Below are 24,837 nucleotides of genomic sequence, written 5' to 3' on the forward strand. Positions count from 1 at the left end.
ACAAGAACGCGAGTACAGACTCGTGTTCTCGCCGAGTCTGTTCCTGAGAAGAACCCAGGAAAGTCTGGACTCTGGGTCAACTGGAACAGAAGCGTACCGATGACATCACCACATTCAAAGCTCGTCTGGAGTTTAACCTCCTGTTATTAGTAGTCTCTAGTAGGGCTGGGCGATATAGAAAAAAAGCTTATCGATAAAAAAAAATGCATATTGATTGATATCGATAATTATTGAAAAGATTGTAAACCATATTTTATGTGCAGCTCTGCCTGGACTTTTTATAATATTGCTAAATGATTTAATTTTAATAAAAGACACAAACACAGACTTCGAATTAAATCTTTATTTAACTTTTTTAACCATAACAGAATTGTTTTAAAGAAAAATAACTTAAGAGACCTGAGTTATGTTATTAAATACTGACAAAGAATAAACTAAAGTGACCAAAATAAATATAACAAATAAATAAATGCCCCCCCACCGCCGCCCCCGTTTCCGGCTTTAACCTGAGTTATTACTTTGAAGTTTCTGGCCCCTCAGCATTTTTATCTCAACTGTTAGAACTACGTGGGAAACTGCCCAGAACTGAAAATATATATATATATATTTTCCCGAAGATTCCTCGGAGGAGAGCCATGTCGGGGCCTACACAGCTCGTACTCCTGCGGCTGTGAGCGGCTGAGATGATAAAAAAAAAAAAAAAAGTTGGTTGTGTTATCAGACTTAGTTTTCACTGGTTCCCGACACATTTTCCAGATGACTGTGGTTTGTTTTTTGTCCGACTTGCCATGACCCAAATACTGCCAGACAGCCGAACTACAAAAACCCTTCTTTGGAGCAATTTCCTCCGCCTCTCCTTGCTGCACATCTTCATGTGCTCTGTGTTGTGGTTTGAGAGGGCGGCGCTTGATGACGGCGTGCCTGGGTCCGCGATTGTGATTGGTTGGGAGGAAGCAGTGACTAGCATAAACCTACATGCTAGGCTACAATGAGAAGGAAGGAAAACTGCGTTTCTTTTTTATCGAACTTTTATCGACTCTCTTTTTTTCTATTGCGCCACACGTCTATCGATCGATATATATCGTTATTGAATTATCGCCCAGCCCTAGTCTCTAGATAATAATAAATTCTGACTTTCTTCATTTATTGGGGGAATAATAATGAACACAGTCAGATAAACACAAATCAAATGAGCGTTTTGCCAAATAAAACAAAAAAACCTCCATCAGAGCCAGCGGTCCTTTACAAACGGCTATGCTGAGAGAGGGTTAGCACTAACATTAGCCCTGGCTGCTGCAGACGGGCTAACGGAAAAAAGGCTCATTTGATTTGATCAGACTTGGCGAGGACACGAGTCCGTACTCACGTTCTTATGAATCGAGAAACACCCATAAATGCTGTGGTTAGGCTCCGCCTCCAACTGATGAATGTTTGCTTAGAAGCTACCGTGCTAACAGTTCTGAGCCGGTATTGCTGCGGGAAGCGTTACCTAGCAACGACGAGGAACTGGTCGATCTGCGTGTCTTTCAGCTGGTTGTCCGGGTCCCAGACCTTCGTCTCCATCTTCTCCTGGACCCGGGTGTCAGGTTCACCTGAGAGCCAGAGGAAAGAAAAGCTCAACTGGATGTTTTCAGGCCTGGTTTAAAAAAAAAAAAAAAAACGTTTCTGAAGATGTCTGGTAGAAAGCAGGAAGTAAAGACACTATTCCTCCTAATTCTACTGAACTTTCTCCATTTTAGGTCCGATTTGATTTAGAACTTTTGAATCAGATCAGATGTGTAATTAAACCGCTAATAAAACATCAGGAAAGTTAAAGCTCTAAAATGATTTAGAGAAAATAAAGAACCTCTAAAGCCTTGCAGGGAACCAACCTTCAGCCAGTTTGTCAGGAATCTCTGCCTGGTATTTGGAGCCCACCCGGATCTCCCCCTGGTCTGCCAGCAGCGTCTTTTGGACCGGGTCAAACACCAGCGAGTAGAAGAAACAGTCCTAGGCAGCAGACGTTAAAAGGTTAACAGCCGATAGGTGCACTGATTGATCGGCTGCTATCGGTCAAAATAGCTAATCCTCATGTTCAAAGATCAGCGATCGGCCAGAAAACTGCAATCAGTGCTTCTCTGCTAAAAACATCACAAGAACCTTTAGGGGGAAAAAACTGAAGAAACAATGGATGGCGGCTAAAACCGCACGTCAGGAGCATTTAGGCATCCGAGGCTCTTCACAAGCAGCCGGCAAGTCACAACAACCAATCAGAGAGAGGCGCCGCTACACTGGAAAAAATCTAATTGAATTGATGAGCAAAGTGAGACACTTTGCAAATGGAACAAGACGAATTTGCCAAAAGGTACGTGGGCAGCTCCCCACAGGCCTGAGCTCTGCTCAGCAGAATAAACTATGTCTGGTGTAGGGAGTCCATCCCAACAGCAAAGCAACGGGATAGCTGCATCATGCTGAGGGGGCTGGGCTTTCAGCAGCAGGGACCAGGTAGTGTTTTCTCCTATTTATACTTTGCAGCATGAGAAATGCAAAACATCTTAAAAATTTGTAAAAATTAGATTTTTCTAAGATCAAACTTTTACTTCCAGGTTACGAGGCGACAAACCAGGAGCCCTTAAAGGAACAGAGCCCCCTAGTGGCGGCTTACTTCTTTCTCCAGGTAACCAGCCAGGACGTCGGTTTCATTGAGGAGGGTCACGTTACATTTCCCCCTGCAGAGACAGAGAGGAGCAGCTTTGAAAAACAAAACTTCATCAGAGCAGCAGTGAAAAAAAAAAAAAAAACGAATTAATAAAAAATAACAACAAAATTAAATGAGTTGTATATTTAAAACGTTATTTCTAAAAGCAACATCCAGGTTCAAAATGTTCTATTAAGGCACCTTAGCCCCGCCCCCACAACCAGGGGCCAGATTATTTGTCCGGTTAATCAATCAATAATCGTATAGCCAAACAAGACTTTTTTCTAAATTAAACCAGGCGAAACAAAAACTTTTCCACTTGAGGAGTTCTGGATAGTACGACACAGTATTAGTTCCAGGCAAAAAAAAAATAGTTGTCTTCATTTTGAGAATAAACTTGCAAAGTTACGAGAATAAATTCACAAAATTACGAGAATAAAGTCGTAAATTACGAGGAAAAAGTTGTAAAATTACAAGAGAAAAGTTGTAACATTACGAGAATAAAGTCGTAACATTATGAGAACAAAGTCATAAGATTATTAGAATAAAGTCAGGAAACTTTCCGAGAATGAAGTCATAAAATTACGAGAATAAAGTTACTATATTATAAGAAGAAAGTGGTAACATGAGAATAAAGTCGTAACATTATAAGAACAAAGTCGTAACATTACGAGAATAAAGTCATAAAATTACGAGAATAAAGTCATAAAATTACGAGAATAAAGTTACTATATTATAAGAATAAAGTGGTAATATGAGAATAAAGTCGTAACATTATGAGAACAAAGTCATAAGATTATTAGAATAAAGTCGGGAAACTTTCCGAGAATGAAGTCATAAAATTACGAGAATAAAGTTACTATATTATAAGAAGAAAGTGGTAACATGAGAATAAAGTCGTAACATTATAAGAACAAAGTCGTAACATTACGAGAATAAAGTCATAAAATTACGAGAATAAAGTCATAAAATTACGAGAATAAAGTTACTATATTATAAGAATAAAGTGGTAATATGAGAATAAAGTCGTAACTTTATGAGAACAAAGTCGGAACATTATGAGAACAAAGTCGTAACATTACGAGAATAAAGTCATAAAATTACGAGAATAAAGTTACTATATTATAAGAATAAAGTGGTAACATGAGAATAAAGTCGTAACATTATAAGAACAAAGTCGGAACATTACGAGAATAAAGTCATAAAATTACGAGAATAAAGTCATAAAATTACGAGAATAAAGTTACTATATTATAAGAATAAAGTGGTAATATGAGAATAAAGTCGTAATTTTATGAGAACAAAGTCGTAACATTATGAGAATAAAGTCGGAACATTACGAGAAAAAAGTCATAAAATTACGAGAATAAAGTTACTATATTATAAGAATAAAGTGGTAACATGAGAATAAAGTCGTAACATTATGAGAACAAAGTCGGTACATGATGAGAATAAAGTCGGTACATTACGAGAATAAAGTCATAAAATTACGAGAATAAAGTTACTATATTATAAGAATAAAGTGGTAACATTATGAGAACAAAGTCGTAATATTATGAGAACAAAGTCGGTACATGATGAGAATAAAGTCGGTACATTACGAGAATAAAGTCATAAAATTACGAGAATAAAGTTACTATATTATAAGAATAAAGTGGTAACATTATGAGAACAAAGTCGTAATATTATGAGAACAAAGTCGGTACATGATGAGAATAAAGTCGGTACATTACGAGAATAAAGTCATAAAATTACGAGAATAAAGTTACTATATTATAAGAATAAAGTGGTAACATGAGAACAAAGTCGTAACATTATGAGAACAAAGTCGGTACATGATGAGAATAAAGTCGGTACATTACGAGAATAAAGTCATAAAATTACGAGAATAAAGTTACTATATTATAAGAATAAAGTGGTAACATGAGAACAAAGTCGTAACATTATGAGAACAAAGTCGGTACATGATGAGAATAAAGTCATAAAATTACGAGAATAAAGTTACTATATTATAAGAATAAAGTGGTAACATTATGAGAACAAAGTCGTAATATTATGAGAATAAAGTCGGAACATTACGAGAAAAAAGTTACTATATTATAATAAAGTGGTAACATTATGAGAATAAAGTTTGTAGTGTTACAAGAATAGAGTCCTGATATTACGAAAATCAACTTGAATTTTATGAGAACTTTTCCAAGCCCTTTCTTCCCTAAAATGAGGAATGTGGAGCATCATGGGAAGTTATACTTTGACATCCTGCCCAGTTTGATGCTGCTGCTAAAAGATTTCCTGATTTGTCAAACCGATGCTAAAGTGGACTCTGGTTGCTGATTGGTGGAGCTGGTCTGACGTCATTTGCTGGGCGGAGCTCCAAGCTTTCTTTCGGAAACGGGTTGTCCTCGTTAGTTTTCAACTTTAATCTCATAATTTTATGACTTTATTCTCATAATATTACGACTTTATTCTCGAAATAAAATAGAGAAATCTCTAGCCTGGCCCTAATACTCCGTCGTAGGATAGAGCATATTGACAGAGGAACATTTTTCTTATCTTTATTGCAAAACATGAATATATATATATTTTTTTATTTTTATATAATTACTGCTTTAAGTGGCTCGTTCTGTCAACTAAAGGCATATTTTAGTCTCTGTACTCCAAAATTAATCAGTTGATTATTTCAATAATTGATAAATCAGATTAATTGATTCAGCCCTATTTGAAACAGATTTTTAAAAATAATAAAAATAATAAATTAATTCAGTTAACATTCATTTTTTAATTTCATTTTGTTTAACAACCGTTTTTGGCTCCATGAAAGCGGAGATGTTTAATAATGTTGCATCTGCATCCAAACCGCTCTACGTTCAGAGGAAGGAAGGCGGGTGGTTCTGAGTCCGGACCAACGACCACGCTGCCATCAGGAGGACCTTCTGACCAAACGAACACACACCGTATATGAGTGGCAGGTAGAGACTCGAACTGTCGAGACAGGAAGAGCTCCCTGTGCTTCAGCTGGTGTTTCTGTTGCTCCGCCAGCGGCGGCTGCTTCGACTCCTCCTCGAATTCTCCTGAAAGATTAAAAACAAATCGGCAACATTTAACAAAGAGCACAGAAAAGCAGCAGAGGTTAGTCTGCCGATCATCGTTTGGAACACTGATGAGCAGATGACTTCCCTCCCTGACAGCAAGATAGAGATGATAAATAGAGAAAACATTTGTCTTGGTCCAGAATGGTCCTACATCAGAGGAGTGATCATAGCGCTCTGCATCAGCAGTGCTGTGTCTGTCTCCCTGCCAGCTCCCAGATCAGCTTCTCTGATTGGTTGATGCGGCGCGTCCAGCAGCAAAAGTTAATATTTTCCAACTCAAGCAGATGCTGCTTCTGAAACTCATGAAGCGCTGCTTCAGCTGCTCTAGACGCGCTGCAAGACATTTTGATGCGCCTTGCATAGCGTCAACCACAGGCTTTGCGTGTAAAACTGCTGCTTCTGATGCAGAAATCGCGTTCGGTGTGAACGTAGCTTTAAATCCGTCGTGTTCAGATGTCCTTCCATGATAGAAAATAAACTGTTTTCTTTGAAAAAAACGTAGAACCTCCAGAAAATTCCCACAACATTCTCCCATCAGAGAGCATTTAGTCCTATTAGCATCATTTAAAGGGCGATTTGATTAAACGTTAATAAATAGATCAACTTCACAATAAAACCCGCCAGAACAGAACAAACACTTAAAAACGCAGAATCAGTGATTATATTACTCTCAATTTACGATTCAATTCAACTCTCAATGTCATAGATCTGGGCGTGGCCTGTTAGAAAAGCATATCAAAGATCTGATAATGACTGGATTCAGCACAACTTTAAATGACGGTTGAAATAAAAGAAAGTAATTTACGTCTTTAACCGGTTTTTTTTGGACAAACTTAACACTTAATAGGGAAAGTTAGAGTTTTGGATTACTTGAGTACCCCTTTTGAATGGAGTCTCCCCCCCGTCCGTCAGTGAGTTCTAGAAGCACAAGATCTATATCCAGCCATTCAGCAAAGATGCTGCTACATGGCTGCACATCTGATTTTGGAATTTGACCAATTAGACGAGCCTTGAATTATATATTACCTACTGGAAATTAAGTTGGAAAAAAAAGGTTAAAAATCTTATTAAAAAGTTCAAAAGTAAAGTTCAAAAGTTAATAAGCAGAGTTAACAATTATATTTAGGTTTATAAACTAGAAAATGTCAGTATAAGCATTAATGCCTCTAAGGTTATGTTGGACCAAAGCGTTTTTCATGAATTTCTTCTAGAAGCACTTTTATTTTTCTTACTATATTTGGACAAATTGGCATTTCTTCTTATTATATTGACATTAATTTTTACAATCAAATTATCCAGATTTATTGAATGTTACAAAAGTAGTAAGGTCTTGTCCTGGAAATTTGAAATTTGAATTTACAAAGTATTTCACTGAGATCCCTATTAAGGGGGGGAAAAAAAAGAAAGATAAATGAGATTTGTTATGAAATAATCAGATTTTATTTCTGGGCCAAATTGTCCTAATTTGGAAACATCTGAATTGATTTCAAACATTTGGAGCTGCTTTGGATCTACAGGTCTTAATTATTGAACTAAATAAATATTATTTTAAAGTGTGGGGGAGCTGCTGGATGGGATACCAGGTGCTGCCATCCTGGGCTCAAACAGACAATATTAATCCAAACACCTGAACATCCGAGCTCTGGGAGAACTGGGACAACTTCAGATGCTTCCTGGTGTGTTTCCAGTCTGCTTAGAAATCGGGGGGGGGGGGTCAATTCCTCTGGGATTATTAAAGTATGTCTGATTCTGATTTAACATCCAAACAGTGATAAGAAGTGAACCACAGATGGCGGTCTGGGCCGCCAGGCTGCGCTTTTCTAATTTCAGCAGCAGGCTGAGTAATTGGTGATAAAGTGAAGGGGAGGGCTCCGAGGACCCCGCCCCTGCACTCGGCCAGAGGAAACCCTGTCAGTGAGGGCATTGGAGGGGAGGGGGGGGTAAGACGCAGTGAGGAGGACAGTCACTCAGGCCACACCCCTTTTCCTCTTAACCTCTCACCCCCCCACCCAGGCCGACTGCTCCCTGCCAGATAAAGTGGGAGACCCTGTATACGAACCTGAGGCGCCCCTCCCCCTCCCCCCCTACACACACAAAGACATTAAACAAGCTCCAGCCGCCTTCATCAGATAATCTCAAACAAACCCATCAGAACAACTTAGAAGTCTGGGTTCATTCTGCATGTGACCAGATACGGATCTATGGGCTTTAGTTCTGCACAGAGAACCGCTCTGTGTGTGTGTGAATGAGGAAGAGGAGGGAGGCTGTGGTGAGGACCAGCAATAAGCTGAAGTAATTAAGACAAAAGGAAGAGCAGAGACGCTCTGAGGCGTCAGAACGGTTCCAGGACCACCTGAACTGAGCGGAGCAGAGCATGCTGGGAGGAGTGCGTCTAACGGCAGGGAAGGAGGAGGGTAACGGGTTCACAGGTCTGCTGGGGAACTTTTCCTCACCGCTACATAAAGACATGGGGGGTTCAATACGGCCCGCGTCACAGAATCTACGCTCCAACAGAAGCTATGGAGTCAAGTTTGATCCATTAATGTTACAAAAAAAAAAAAAAATGTAAAAAAACGAAAATTGAAAACAATTCTATCCAGGAATAAAATTTACTAATTCAAAACAGGGTTTGAGATTTTTTGATAAATTTTGACATTTTTAGATTGAGTTTCACAAAATTTATTTGGGAATTTTACATTTCCCAGATCTGGTTCTCTTCGCTTCTCAGGGCAGGTTTTCTTCTCCCTCTCTATTGGTCAGCACGGACGTTAGCAGCTTTTTCATTGGTCAAGAGCGAGCGTTTGGATTGGGCATGAAGTGAAGAGAATGTGATGTGATTGGAGAAGAAATGGTTTGTAAAAAGAGAAAAAAAAAAAAAAAAGAATGATAAAAAAAAAAATCTACAAAAAAAAAAAGGTGATACTAGGGATGCATGATATTGGGATTTTGGCCGATATCCGATAACTCGTGTAGCCAATAACCGATACCGATGTTAAAGCTGGACAAAAATAAGTAGTCATTGAAAATAGCAGTTTTGTTATCCATTTCTGACACTTTGAAAAATAATAAACTCAAATATATTTTCATATGCTGATATCAAATTGATTTTTAAAAACGCGGTATCGATCTATTTTACTTTCAAAATCTCGTGAAATTTCATCGTTCTGTTACAAACTCTCGTGATATTTTACAAATTGTTGTGAGATTTTGTTAGTAAAATATATCGATACCACGTCAATATATCAACATATAAAAATATGGCAACATTTCGTGAATTTTCGGGGGATTTCGTAGCATAACGATGACATATAGCAATATTTCATTAGTAAAAGAGATTGATATGGTGTTTTTAAATGGCAATATATCAGCATATGAAGATATTGGGATATTTTAATGTATCAATATTTTTTACCTCGTCTTTAGAAGTTTTTAAGTCTGTAAAAAAGAAGTTTTTGAGGAAGAAGAAGAAGTAGTATTTTTTTTTTTTTTAAGACTTTAGAAACTCAGAAGCTGATCAAATATCGGGTTAAATATCGGTGGGGGGGCCGATGTCCGATATTCAGTTTTAAGGCCGATACCGATAGGGGGCCGATTATATCGTGCATCCCTAGGTGATACGTTTCCATTTACCTTTAAATGAATAGAAAACCTGTCTGGTTGTTTTGGTTCTAGAGCGGAGGATCCCAAACGTTTCAAACTGTTGCCCCAAAGATAACAATACAACAAATATAAATACCATCACTTCATATGTGTTTCTAAATATATAGTAGGGCTGTAACAGCAGGCAAAGCTCACAGTTCAGTATTTATTTTTCTGTACAGTAATAAAAACTTTATCAACAACTTCAGTAAAATGTAACACCAAAGAAGTTTTCTTGAACGAGAATTCAAATATATATATATGTTAAAACTAATTTCTGTCAATGAAAATAGAAATAAAAACTATTATTAAAAGAGATATATACATTTATGTCTCACTGAATAATTTAATTTCTACCTACATTCATTTGTTTATTGTATTTTTGGGGGCAGTTAATTTAATGCCTATTTATTTATTGACCATTTATTTATTTATTTTTAAATATGGCAGAGTTGGTCCTACATATTTCCCTAGTAAACAAGTCTCAATGTAAAGCACTTTCATTTTGGGATACTAATCTCACCTCTTTTTTATTTTTTTTCTTATTTTATCATTTATTTAATCTCTTTTTCTTTGGAGGCACAGGGACAATCAGGGTTGGATGGAGTTTATAAAAATATAAAACTGTTTGAAATGCTGTGTAGTTCTTGTTATGTTGCACTCTGTCATCAAAGGAATTTTAACAAAACAGTACAATCTGAATGGCATTGTACATCTGTTTTAACAACAATAAAAATATGAATAAAAAAAAGTAACAAGCTAAATAAATGAATAAATCTACGTCTAACAGGTACATGCCGCGAGCCGCGTACCGACCGGTCCGTCAAAGATTGCATACGTCACAGAACAAATATAAAGTGTAATGATTATATATATACATATATATATTATTTTATATATTCTATAATAGATTATTTTTTAAATGACATTTAAGTATATAATCTGTAATTTTCATCACTTTTTTAAATCAGAAAATGAAATCATTTAGCTATGCATTTTATATCATTAGTTGTAATATTTTAAATTAGTTTTTTTTTTCTATTTTGTGTTCATTTATTCATGATGTCAAATAATGTCATAAAAAAAAACATAAAAAACCCCAAAATGGGTCAGAAATGCTTGAAACTTTTTTTTCTTTTTCCCACGGTGCAGCTTGATTGACGCATCTCATTTCCAGAAGCATCCCTGCATCGATACTTTGAGGCATCAAACACATCTTCTTTACCAGGACGGGGCGAAGCAGCCAGCAGGCAGAGCACACACACGCCAACATGGCTGCCTCCATTTTAGGTGTTAATGTCTTTGTTAAGAGCACTGTAGACCAGGAGGAGGAGGAAGATGAGGAGGAGGAGGGAGGGTCTAATCAAGCTCATCCATTCTCACCAGTCTGCATGGCGTTAGCACCGCCCACCGCTGATCCAACCAGGAGGAGATGGGATTGGTTGAGGGTGGGGCACACAGGGAGGGAGCCCCTCCTGAGACGGATTATTGATTATTGGCTCATCTATTTAAACAGGAGGCTTGGTTTTTATCTGGAGGTGAGCAGCAGTGCTGTGTTTCTGGGCCTTTAGATTTATAATTATTTGGAGACTTTATTCAACAAACTGCAGCCTCAAAGCAAACGGCATCCAGGAACCTTCAGATCTCTGGGTTTCTTGGAGAGCAGTGAGAGTTTGGTGAATCTACCAGCTGAGATGCTGCAGGAGGTTTCCTCTGCTGTGTTGTAAACAATCAGGCATTTTGGATGAAACTTTTGAAAGTTTTGTAGCGTTTCTATGGTTCGTATGAACCACAGGATTCGGGTAGGCCGGCAACAGTCAAATATTCTAGCAAGCAATTATTCTATAGATAAAAGTCACCTAATGGAGGCTAATAGCTCAGGCTTATGTTAGGATTTTATGGAATAGATGAAAAAACTCTAAAATTAAAAGGATGCATCCGACAAAATGGCGCAGCTGGATTCTGTGTGTTTACAGACCGATAGCAGCAGAGCAAAATATTAAAAAACAAATAAAGAAAACACTAAAATACGTCACAGACCAAAGAACCAAAGAGAGATTAATAAAGAAACCATCCTCCCTTTGCTCTTCATGATTTAATGAAACACATTTCTAAAAAGTTTCTTATTTTTAATTGTTTGTTTTAATAACAAAAATTACTAAATAAAATGTAAAAATTCTCAGACGACGCAATTTTTTTTAATAAAAAAAAAAACTAAGTCCCTCCCACTCGCTTTGATGGGTGAGTTTGATAATTAATATAATTTATAAATGATTTAAATTATAATGAGGATAATTTATAAATTAATTAATAATAAAAATAAATCTAAACAGGTATCTTTGATCTAATGGCAGATCTAACTATTTAAATTTATATTTCAAAATTTAATTAAGAATTACATTTCAAATTTAAATGAAATTTGAAATATAATTAATTTAATTTCTATTTTTTTATTAATGGTAATAAAGGTAATAAATAAATACAGAGTTAAATAATAAAATATAATTGACTTATCATTCAGTGTCATAATTTAAATTGTATATTATACTGAATATACAATTTCAATAGTTTTACATTTGAAATTACATTTTATAATTGGAATTACATTTAAAATGAAATTCATTCAAATCTATTTATTTTATTTATATTTTTTTTATTTAATGATGCATTAAATAAATAGTAAATTTAACCATTTAATTGTAAATGTAATTATTTTGTGCTATATTTATAACTATTTATATAAATGCAATATTATTTCATTTTGTCCTTTTTAATCCTCATTAGTTGCTTTGTTCTCGTCTTTTTTTTTATTATTATTCAGCATTTTTCTTTTAGTTATTATAGTGTTTTAAAATCAATCTGAGATGTAAATTAGCCCCCCAGTGGTTTAAATGTAAATGTTTATTAAAACCTACCGTCCCATTTGATAAAAAATAATAAACTTCAAATAAAATCAGCTTTTAGATCCTCCTCTAAGAGATGGAGAAACATCATCCTGGAGTGTTTTTAATTTAACCCTGGAGTGAGACCTGCTACAATTCACAACATAAGAGCTGAGGAGGCGCTTTGTGTGAAACACAAAGAGGAAGGAGCTCATTAAAGGCAGCCAGCCATATCATACATGCACCCGCTCTGCAGGGGAGGGGGGTGGGGGGGTTCCTACTCACTTGCGTTGCTGTCTGCCAAAGTGTTGAGGTTGCCTGAGATGTCTCGCCTCCTGAACAGACACACCACTTTGGCCTCCACGTTCCCATTGGCCGTCTGCAAAAACCAGAAACCGGGTTAGAATCGGATCTACGTTCCCATTGACTGTTTTCCCACCCAGAGAAAACACAAAATGCATGATGCGTTTCCATTTTTATTGGTCCTGTTTTAGAGCAGTAACTAGAAGTAAATGAATTAGCCGGCCTCTGATTGGATACGGCTTTGGTCCAATTTCCCCCTTCAGCAGCTGAGCTGTAACTCACCACCGATCGCTGCGGTTTTGCTGTTTTCTAACATTCATTTGTTCCTGTAAACAAACCATTTCTAAAACCGATGAATAGGTGCATTAAATCTAACTCTATTCATAAGGTATAACAATGTTGGTTCTGATCTGTGTTTGAATGGGTCTACTCTGCTGAAACACGACTGATTGGGGTTCCGGACCAAACCGGGATCATTTCCTGGTTCCTTACAGTAGAACTTTAAGCAGAATGGATGTAATGTTGCCCTGGTGAGATAGACGTAACCAAAGCAACGGTAAATAACAGTAAAGGGGTCAGATGAGCAGCACCAAAAGTAGAAAAACACAAAATAAATCTTTAGACCTGGACGTAGTTGTTTACGGAGGTTCTGTCAGAGCGCAGAGAATTACAACTACCTCCATTTTTTATTAGACACCATTTTTAGTTTTTTAATTAGAGAAAAACTGAAGAACAAGGCTTTAATTCAGCATCTATTTGAAATTAGTTGTTGTTTTGCTTTAAGTGTCTATAATAAAGTATTAAAATAGATCAAATATCAATAAATAAAAAGAAATATTAACCAGTTTTTTGTTATTATGTCTTATTTTCAGAAGCTGGCTGTGCTCATCCTCTTGTATGAAGCCATAAAGGAAGGATGCTAAGCTTTCTGTGTTTTTTTGTAGGGCAGCGTTGATTGTACGACAGAGTATAATGGCCAGGCTACAGTTTTGTTTATTTTTAGTTCGAGAACAAAGTCGTAATATTATAAGAATAAAGTCATAAAATTACGAGAATAAAGTGACAATGAAAATAGTCATAAAATTGCAAGAATAAAGTCGTAACATTATGATATCTTGTAATGTTACGACTTTATTCTTGTAATTTTCCGACTTTACTCTCGTAATGTTACGACTTTATTCTTGTAATTTTCCGACTTTACTCTCGTAATGTTACGACTTTATACTCGTAATGTTAAGACATTATTCTCATAATGTTCCGACTTTATTCTCGTAATGTTCCGACTTTATTCTCGTAATGTTCCGACTTTATTCTCGTAATGTTCCGACTTTATTCTCGTAATGTTCCGACTTTATACTCGTAATGTTAAGACATTACTCTCGTAATGTTAAGACATTACTCTCGTAATGTTACGACTTTATTCTCGTAATGTTAAGACATTACTCTCGTAATGTTACAGTTTTATTCTCGTAATGGTACGGCTTTATTCTCGTAATGTTACGACTCTATTCTCGTAATGTTACAACTCTATTCTCGTAATGTTACAACTCTATTCTCGTAATGTTACAACTTTATTCTTGTAATTTTCCGACTTTACTCTCGTAATGTTACGACTTTATACTCGTAATGTTAAGACATTACTCTCGTAATGTTACGACTTTATTCTCGTAATGTTAAGACATTACTCTCGTAATGTTACAGTTTTATTCTCGTAATGGTACGGCTTTATTCTCGTAATGTTACGACTCTATTCTCGTAATGTTACAACTCTATTCTCGTAATGTTACAACTTTATTCTTGTAATTTTCCGACTTTACTCTCGTAATGTTACGACTTTATTCTCGTAATGTTAAGACATTACTCTCGTAATGTTACAGTTTTATTCTCGTAATGTTACGGCTTTATTCTCGTAATGTTACGACTTTATACTCGTAATGTTAAGACTTTATTCTTATAATGTTACGACTTTATTCTCGCAATTTTACGACTATTCTCGTAATTTTACTTCTTTATTCTCGTAATGTTATGACTTTATTCTAGTAATTTTACGACTTTATTCTTGTAATGCCATCCATCCATCCATTTTCTGACACACTTTATCCCAAGCAGGGTGCCTATCTCCAGCCGTCTAGGGGCGAGAGGCGGGGTCCATCCTCCAGTCCATCGCAGGGCAGCACAGAGACACACAGGACAATGAACCATTCACACTCACACCCACGAAGAATTTAGAGAAGCCAATTAACCTAACAGTCATGTTTTTGGACTGTGGGAGGAAGCAGGAGTACCTGGAGAGAACCCACGCATGCTCAGGGAGAACATGCAGACTCCATGCAGAAGGACCCTGGGCCGGGAATCAAACGTGGAACCTTCTTGCTGTGTGGCAGCAGTGCTAGCGGCTTTATTCTCATATTATGACTTTATTCTCGAAATAAAATAAAAAGAATCTCTAGCATGGCTATAATACTCCGTCGTAGTAATGTTCTGGATTATCTTTAAAAAATCTGACATTCTGAATCAGATTTTTTTCTCATAAAAGATGTTAGAAGAAAATTTACTTTTAACATTTCCTCTTATTTTTATACAGGTGAATTAAAATATAAACGTTTTTTAACTGCCCCAGGGAGTCCAGCTCTGAAACATCTGGAAAATACGAAGCATTGGCTCATTTTTAGTTCAGTTTCACGTCAAAGGGTCGCTGATACTTTAAAGGGATGAACCAACAGATCGGTTTATTAGTTTTAGATCTATTTCTCTTATTATTTGACTGGGGGGAAAAAAAGTACTTTTATACACTTTTCTCTAAAACCATCATCAAACAGAAGATTATTTATTTAAAAAAAAAGATGAAATTGTCCAGAGAGCTGTTCCAAACGAAGTTTCTTTTTTGTTTCATACTTGTGTAAACAAAATGACAAATAAAATCTAAGTCTAAAGTCTAAGTCTTTAAAATCCATTTCCCGTGTTTAGATATTTTTGCTAAATGATGTTTTTAATCCAGAAGCTGATAACATTGCTGCTCTCCGAAGGTTTTCTCCAGCTGGACGCTGACGGCTGCAGACTCCTGATCTCAGGTTATGCTACCTGCTGGCACAGAGGCGGGCCGAAATCGGGCCTAAAAACGATCGGCTCTGTGGATTCTAACGGGTTTTAAAAGTGCTGCTCCAGATGGTATTGTTCCTTTAAAGAACGGAGGAGGGTTTATCGCAATCTAAGATAGATTTTCTAAACTGTAAGTGTTTCTAGTCTATAAAAGGTGTTGGTTTTTTTAGTTTTTACTGTGTAGACTTTAATCTGGTCAATGCAAATGTTTGGCGCAGCAGTGCTGTTGCTGCTCCTCTGGTAGTTTTGCATCCTATCCTTCAGGTCCAACCACTGAAGGCAGCCGGGTAGCTCCCTAACTGACCCGGCTGTCTGCTCCTGGTTTATCGCTTCAGCTTCACTCATCCAGCCTCCAACAGTCTCCATCGTTTTCTAACTTTCTCCTCCTTCTGTAGCCGGAGTGTTTGAACAAAGTTCGCTGATGCAAATAGGGTTTCCATCGAACTATCTGGGCTACAGTTATTTGTGTGGATGTCAGGGATGGAGTCCCCTATGGAGGTAGAAATGATTCAAAATATCCAGGCTTAAATATATTTTTTAACTTGTTCAGCTAAATATTTACTTGTAAGGAAAATTGACAAACCTTCAGAATCAATCTTAGGAAGTGGCTAAAATCTTCAACTGATTTTTTTTATACAAATAGTTCATTAAAAGTTTGTATTCAGTTTAAATCTGGGTCAAATTATCCCACTTAAACTACAAGTGAACACCACCTCACACTAGTCGCACTAAGGCTACGTTCACAATGCAGCCTGAAGTGACCCAAATCCGATTTTTAGGCCCATATGCGACCTGGATCTTATTTTTTCATGGCAGTCTGAACAACACAGATCTGATTTTTTCCAATGCGATCCAGGTCACTTGGCTCTGTTCCTGAATCCGATACGAATCTGATCTTTTCAAATGCGACCCGTGTCTGAACGGCCAGGTCGCATTCCTCTGATCTGAACGCCATTAATAACAGACAAAGGTCGCTATTCTGGGTCTTGGTATGAAGAAGCGGCAAGAAAAACAACAACCATGGCGGGCGATGATGCAGAGAGCAGTATTTATGTTTAACCATCTTGAAAAGATTGTGTTCTTATGGTTGGGAAAGATCGTTAGAAGCGCTTTCTGTAAACACAGAGTATGCTGGCCTGTGATGTCATTGCGTCCTCTACTGCGCATGTGGGATACTTAAGTTGTATGACTGCAGTTCACACAGGAGATCACATACAAGTCGCATATATTTGGAAATGTGAACGGCAATGCAAAAAAAATCGGAACTGAGCATCGTAGCCTTTAGAGGCCGAGGTAAGTTTGTTTTCAGTTGTTTTGTGTTTGTTTCTTATTTTGACATCAGAGTAACTGATCCCATATATTTAGGGGCCAATTTCCAAAGCCACCGTTGCTTTTTTTTTTTTTTCCACTTTTATATGATAAACTGACACACTGATAACAAATGTTACACAGATCTCTATTTAACCCCACCAAAGAAACCTTTTTAACAAATAAAGCATTATTGATGGCCAGTAGATGCAGGGACTATCAGTATACGCGCTTCCTGATGGATGTTTCCTCTAGTAAAGACTATTCCTAACCAGCGCATCAATTGCCTTGTTTGGTGGATTTCCATTCAACTTTTACAACCGGAGCTTTTAACATTAGCTGGTGTCATTTCAATAAAGACATAAACTAAAAAAACAATAAATTCCCGCTCATCTGTTTATTCATTACAAAGTCCCCTAACAAAATATTATGGCTAACTAGAACAGGACAAAGCTAACTGTGCTTAGCGGGGGCTTTGTTTGTGTGGTGATACAAAAAACGTTTAGCTTTTATTTGAATGCTTTTTCTTTACTTCGTATGAAGCGAATACGCCGCCTTTCAAATCTAAGAAACATCTGCAGAAACATTTTAAAGGAGTCATTACCTGGAAATTGACGTTTCTAACATCTAAAAGGTGTTGCAATCCACCTGTATTCACGTCATTGGTGGAAAGATGCTAACATTAGCCAGCCTTGCTATCACTCCCCCGTCTATTTTCCACCCATTTCCGTCACATGCAGGTAGATACTCGCTGTTGCTGCTTGTTTTACTTTATAATTATTGTTTACAAGAGAAGGAATCCACAGTAAACCAACCAAGGCTAACTGCTAATTCTGCTAACTCTACATCCAAATAAACGCCCACATGCACACAACTCAGATTCTGGTGCATTCTTAGTGAGATCCATTTATTTATTTTTTATGCTGAAAATTATTAAACCTGACTTTAAAGATAATTTCAGAAGAATATATATATATATATATACACCAATCAATCAATTTTCAATTAGCTAAACTCTGACGTTGTTGCTGAGGCTGACTTCCATGCAAGTCATTTTTGTTGATCTGTTCTTGTGACCATAGTTTGTGTTCATTATCTGTTAGTTTGTTAGATCATTACTCAAAGAAACCATAAGTGAGGAGGGTGGTTGCTATGACGACACCACAAATTTCAAAATAAAGCGACAAAATCTCCATCTTCTAGTGGTTTATTCCTGAAACCTAACAATGAATAAACAATGTGCTGTAGCTGCTTGAGGCGCCGTTAAAGTATCGACACTTTGCAAACAATAATCATCCAGTCACAATGTTTTCAATCTCTTTAAATCCCATTTTAAATCACCGTCCATCTGCACAGGAAATTAGAAAAATCAAACCTCTGAAAGGTATAATTTGGGTTATTAAAAGGAGCTGGAAAACATTAGTTTAAATTGGAAATTCAAATGGGGATTCCTCAAGGAGCCATCTTAGGTCCCATCCTTTTCATCCTGTCTGTACGCTGATGACACTGTTATTTACGTGTTGGATCAATACAGCATGTTAGTCAGTAAAAAAAATAAATAACAGCTAACAGAAGATGTCAGTTTGGCTGAATGGCTCCTGTTTAACTAAAATAAAGTGTATTTGCTTTTCAATATATCAAAACTTTGGTTGTAGCTAACAAGAGACATTCAGGGAAACCTTTGCAGAGATTCTGATTTTTTTCCTCCAGCTTATGACTTAAACGCTGGTCTAAAATATCCCTTTCCCAGGTTTTACCCTCCTGATGCTCATGATCCTCCTGATGATCCTTCAGAGACACTGGGTTACATAAAGGAGCTTAATCCTGTGACGCGGGAGGCTGCTTTGCTCTTACGTAAGTGGGTTCTGAACCAGTGCCCTGCCATTAAAACAGCCGTAATTCACCAGGTTTCATAAATTCAATGGCATCTAACCCAGAACTATCCCAGTTCTCCAATAAATGATCTATAAGCAAGACTTTCGTCCAGTTTCTTCCACTTGTCTGGAGGAAACCAGTTTCTTTAACTCAACCCTAAAATAGAGGGTTTACAAGGTGTTTAATAAAAAACATTTAATACATAAAAAGTAAATTAAACATCAACAACCAACCTTGTTGAGCTCTTCTATTCTCCGGATAAGGTACGGGTTGCTGGAGGAGTTCTCGAAGTAAACGTAGTCTGAAAAAAAACAAAAAGAAAAAAGAAATCAATGTTTAACCCTGTCTCACATGGTGTAAATAAACCCAATGAACATCTAGGGTAGAATGGAGCAGCCATTTTAAAAGATGGAAGTCACTGACCCCACGTCCATCAGTTTTTATCCAAAGCATTAATTTTATTCTCCACTATCTGGATAAACAATGATGATCTAATTAGGGATGCACGATATTGGGATTTTGGCCGATATCCGATATGCCGATATTTTAAAACTCATGTAGCCGATAACCGATATCCATACCGATGTTAAAGCTGGACAAAAATAAGTAGTCATTGAAAATAGCAGTTTTGTTATCCATTTCTGACACTTTGAAAAATAATATACTCAAATATATTTTCATATGCTGATATCAAATTGATTTTTAAAAACGCAGTATCGATCTATTTTACTTTCAAAATCTGGTGAAATTTCATCGTTCTGTTACAAACTCTCGTGATATTTTGCAAATTCTTGTGAGATTTTGTTAGTAAAATAGATCGATACCGCGTCAATATATCAACATATAAAAATATGGCAAAATTTCGTGAATTTTCGGGGGATTTCGTAGCATAACGATGACATATAGCAATATTTCATTAGTAAAAGAGATTGATATGGTGTTTTTAAATGGCAATATATCAGCATATGAAGATATTGGGATATTTTAATGTACCAATATTTTTCCCTCGTCTTTAGAAGTTTTTAAGTCTGTAAAAAAGAAGTTTTTGAGGAAGAGGAAGAAGTAGTATTTTATTTTTATAAAAAAAACAAAACAAGAAGCCTGCCATTTGCGCACAACAAGGATGACTAAACAGAAGCATTTTGAGCCCCTGCAAACATGTGGAGCCCTATTAGACAGGGTTCTTTAATCAAAAGGGAAATTGTTTTAGATTTTTTGTAGTTTTGTCTTCATTCCTTCCCCAAGTAAAATATTCTTTCAGCATGTTTTAGAGTCTGTGTACGTAACTAGGATTGTATATTGGTGTATATATGGTGTTAAATATGATCAATATTGATTATATTTCCAATAATTTCACTGAACTGAGAGCCAGAATAAAATAATAGGGGGTAGAAGCAGAGGAACAGATTTAGCTAGTTGGGCTGACCTATTTGTAAAGGTTAAAGCTTACATTTAAAAGGGTCAGGTCTACGTTTAAGTCTAGGCTTAAAACTTTCCTTTTTGAAAAAGCTTCTAGTTAGAGTGGCTCAGGTTATCCTGAGCTATCTCTATAGTGATGCTGCTATAGGCCTGGACTGCTGGAGGACATACATTTATCTTATCTCTGCATTTTCTCATAGTAGTTTCAGGGACTGGTGGGCTAGTGATTAGGGCATAGAGCTTAAAATCCTGAGGTTATGAGTTCGAGCCCCACTCCCACCGACTGCCACTCTGGGTCCCTGAGCAAGACCCTTAACCCCACACTGCTCCCCGGGCGCCGCACAATGGCAGCCCACTGCTCCCCAAGGGGATGGGTTAAATGCAGAGTTATATTTCTCTAATGTGAGATTAATAAAGTTCTATTATTACTATTACAGGTGCTGGTCATAAAATTAGAATATCATGAAAAAGTAGATTGATTTCAGTAATTCCATTTAAAAAGTGAAACTTGTATATTATATTCATACATTACATACAAACTCATATATTTCAGATGTTTATTTTGTTTAATTTTGATGATTACAAATGACAACAAATGAAAATCTCAAATTCATCATATCAGAAAATTAGAATATTGTGAAAAGGTTCAAAATTGATGGCCCCTGGTGCCACACTCTAATCAGCTAATTAACTCAAACCACCTGCAAAAGCCTTTAAATGGTCTTTCAGTCTAGTTCTATAGGCTACACAATCACGGGGAAGACTGCTGACTTGACAGTTGTCCAAAAGACGACCATCGACACCTTGCACAAGGAGGGCAAGACACAAAAGGTCATCGCTAAAGAGGCTGGCTGTTCACAGAGCTCAGTGTCCAAGCACATTAATAGAGAGGCGAAGGGAAGGAAAAGATGTGGTCGAAAAAAGTGTACAAGCAAGAGAGATAACCGCACCCTGGAGAGGATTGTGAAACAAAACCCATTCAAAAATGTGGGGGAGATTCACAAAGAGTGGACTGCAGCTGGAGTGAGTGCTTCAAGAACCACCACACACAGACGTATGAAAGACATGGGTTTCTGCTGTCGCATTCCTTTTTGTCAAGCCACTCTTGAACCACAGACAGCGTCAGAAGCGTCTTGCCTGGGCTAAAGAGAAACAGGACTGGACTGCTGGTGAGTGGTCCAAAGTCATGTTCTCTGATGAAAGTAAATTTTGCATTTCCTTTGGAAATCAAGGTCCCAGAGTCTGGAGGAAAAGAAGAGAGGCACTTCATCCACGTTGCTTGAAGTCCAGTGTAAAGTTTCCACAGTCAGTGATGGTTTGGGGTGCCATGTCATCTGCTGGTGTTGGTCCATTGTGTTTTCTGAGGTCCAGGGTCAACGCAGCCACATACCAGGAAGTTTTAGAGCACTTCATGCTTCCTGCAGCTGACCAACTTTTTGGTCAGCTGCAAAAGAGGATCTTTTAATAACATGAAGGGATAAGTTGTTTATTTTTTAACAATATGCTAAATTAAACAAATAAAGTAGGGATGCACGATATAATGGGCCCCCTATCGGTATCGGCCTTAAAACTGAATATCGGACATCGGCCACCCCACCGATATTTAACCCGATATTTGATCAGCTTCTGAGTTTCTAAAGTCTAAAAAAAAATAAAATACTACTTCTTCCTCTTCCTCAAAAACTTCTTTTTTACAGACTTAAAAACTTCTAAAGACGAGGGAAAAAATATTGATCCATTAAAATATCCCAATATCTTCATATGCTGATATATTGCCATTTAAAAACACCATATCAATCTCTTTTACTAATGAAATATTGCTATATGTCATCGTTATGCTACGAAATCCCCCGAAAATTCACCAAATGTTGCCATATTTTTATATGTTGATATATTGACGCGGTATCGATCTATTTTACTAACAAAATCTCACAAGAATTTGCAAAATATCACGAGAGTTTGTAACAGAACGATGAAATTTCACGAGATTTTGAAAGTAAAATAGACCGATACCGCGTTTTTAAAAATCTATTTGATATCAGCATATGAAAATATATTTGAGTATTTTATTTTTGGATAACAAAACTGCTATTTTCAATGACTACTTATTTTTGTCCAGCTTTAACATCGGTATCAATATCGTTTATCGGCTACATGAGGTTTAAAATATCGGCATATCGGATATCGGCCAAAATCCCAATATCGTGCATCGCTAAAAAAAAGTGTTTTCTTACAAATAATTACACTTGTAACCAAACAGGAACCTATTAAAAAATGAATTAAAATAATTGAAACTCTTCTGATTCCCAGTGAATGGAGATGTAGATCTATAATTAATAGACTGGGTATGTCGCTCTGGCACACTGTCAGACTATTTGCCTTTGTTTCAATAAGGTGGACGCTAACTGTGAGCTAGCTCTCTGTTTTTAGTCTAATCCATCTGTCACTATCCGATCCGTCCCGGAAGCGCGATCCCGTCCTGCGCATTCGCGAACAGAATAATTTCCGGGTAGGTAATACCTTGTTTTTCTTACTTTATTATGTTGTCTTTTCCCACCCTGCTAGCAGAGCTTTTAAACAGGCAGTTCTGGTTCTGGTTTCTCTCAGAGGAATGTTAGAACTTGGATACATGAAGGTCATGACCTTGTAAAGCTGCTCCATCTACCATGCTAACTGCTAGCATGTCTTCTCCTATCCTGTTCTAATCATTTCCACTTTTCTATCATCCTCTCCTTCTGCTGCTCCTCCATCAGCGCCGTTAAATGAGTCCATTTAGGAGTTTATCCGAATATAGATCCACTAACCGAACCACAGGAAGTTCATTCAGGATCGCTGAATCCATTAAACAGTGGGAAAAAATCCAGTCCGGACTCTGGATCCATTCATGGTTCTGTTCTAGCATGGATCCACTCTTACATTACTTCTCCTTGAGGCTAAGGCTGCTCGATATAAAGAATATATCACAATATATTTGGGCTATATTCGCGATACATGATATCATTATATATTTAAATTACCTTCAAAAACAATAAAGTGCATAGAACTGCACTGATATACTCATTCAAACATTTGGTTTCAATTTTTACTTCATTTTATTTTATTTTAACCAGCTCAAAGCTTTTCTGCTACATGATGTCTTTAGGTGTCAGTATTAGACGTTTAACAAGATCGCAGCAACCAAACAGGAAACAAAGCAAAAACACCCAAATAAAATGCTTAATAAAAAAGGGCTCTATTTTGCATAATAACAAAAAAAAAGGGAATGAAAAAACAAATTGACCTAAAATTACAAAAACAAAAGTTGAAATACCGTCCAAAAATGAGAGCATTATCAGAGCATCTCCAAACTATTTGCACTGATCTTTACCTGCTGGGAATTTTAAAGAAGCACAAAAAGCTTCCTCTCTTCCTGTTTCTCTCATATAGGATAGTTTTTTTTCAAATTAGACTTAGACAAATTTATATCAGTATATTACTCGGCTCAAACACCTGCTGTCACCATATTTCGTTTGCCGCTGTAGCTCCCAGATCTGCTCGGGTCCTGCTTCCTGCCAGTGACATGACGCTACATAATTGGCTGAGCGTTGCCACATGACGTAAAACATTGTGGTTGCCCAGACAATGACAATAACATCACGCAGCGTCCGTGTGCTGAATCGGGAGCATCTGTAGCGTTAGCGTGTCTAATGTCTGATGAAGTTTAACCTGATCGATAACAAAACTGAATAAAATCTGTTTCTGGTGAACAAAGTAACTGTTAAACCATGATATAAAGGGGGAGAGCTGGGTAGCGCTGTGGCTAGCTGTGCTCAGTAGCTAACAGGTTAGCCTCTTTTAGTTCAGTCAGCTAGCCATATTAAGCTACACATTACTATTAACTTTGTGTGAACAACAACCGTTCGTGTTGTTTGTGTTATTTGTCTAAAATCTCTATAAAAGTCATTTTTAAGATGTTCCATTTGTCCTTCCTTCTCTCAGATCTTAATAAAAATAAGCTGAGACTTTTTGTGTCACTTTGTTAAACGGCAAAGCTCAGTCTGTCTTAAAAGGCAGGACTTTCTATCAGGACTGAAATTTTTTTTTCTACTTTCAGGTACTTTAGATCACATTTTAAATGTAAAATAACAGCAAATATAAGAAATAAAATGTTGAGACTCCAGTAGAGATTTCATCATTAAGAAATGGGTACAATACGGTTTGTCGGAGTGGAGTTTCCACATGTTGATGTCATAAGAAGGGGCGGGCCCCCGAGCAGATCTGGTACCTACACCGGTTGCTGTAGTGTGTGTGCATGCAGTGCAGAAAATAATCCTGTTTGGAGGAGCGGTTTATGATTTATTCAAAGTATGTGGGAAAAATAAAACTTTGTGAAAGAGATGCTGACAGCTTAATGTGGACTTGAGGGCTGCGATAGAGTCATTTTAACTTTTATGCGTGGGAAAACTCGAGTAAATCAAATATATTTGATAGCCCCCCCCCCACACACACACACACACTATATGAGGGTCCACTTAATGAATGAACAGCAGCGCTGTTGAGTTGA

At 37.0% G+C, this 24,837-nt stretch overlaps 1 protein-coding gene across 1 annotated transcript in view; it reads right to left on the reverse strand.

The window, feature by feature from the left end:
• Positions 1–24,837, reverse strand: part of mta2 (metastasis associated 1 family, member 2) — a 54,909-nt gene that overhangs the window by 18,013 nt on the left and 12,059 nt on the right. Inside the window, exons 2-7 of the mRNA XM_038302522.1 lie at positions 19,109–19,176; positions 12,576–12,669; positions 5,631–5,748; positions 2,645–2,708; positions 1,872–1,989; positions 1,490–1,592 (exon numbers count right to left, since the gene is read on the reverse strand). Of these exons, the coding sequence (XP_038158450.1) occupies positions 1,490–1,592; positions 1,872–1,989; positions 2,645–2,708; positions 5,631–5,748; positions 12,576–12,669; positions 19,109–19,176 (565 nt within the window). The remainder of the gene's footprint in view (positions 1–1,489; positions 1,593–1,871; positions 1,990–2,644; positions 2,709–5,630; positions 5,749–12,575; positions 12,670–19,108; positions 19,177–24,837) is intronic.

The sequence above is a fragment of the Cyprinodon tularosa genome, unplaced genomic scaffold (genome assembly GCF_016077235.1).
Source record: "Cyprinodon tularosa strain WSP-4 unplaced genomic scaffold, ASM1607723v1 ctg493, whole genome shotgun sequence".
Taxonomy (NCBI): Eukaryota; Metazoa; Chordata; class Actinopteri; order Cyprinodontiformes; family Cyprinodontidae; genus Cyprinodon; species Cyprinodon tularosa.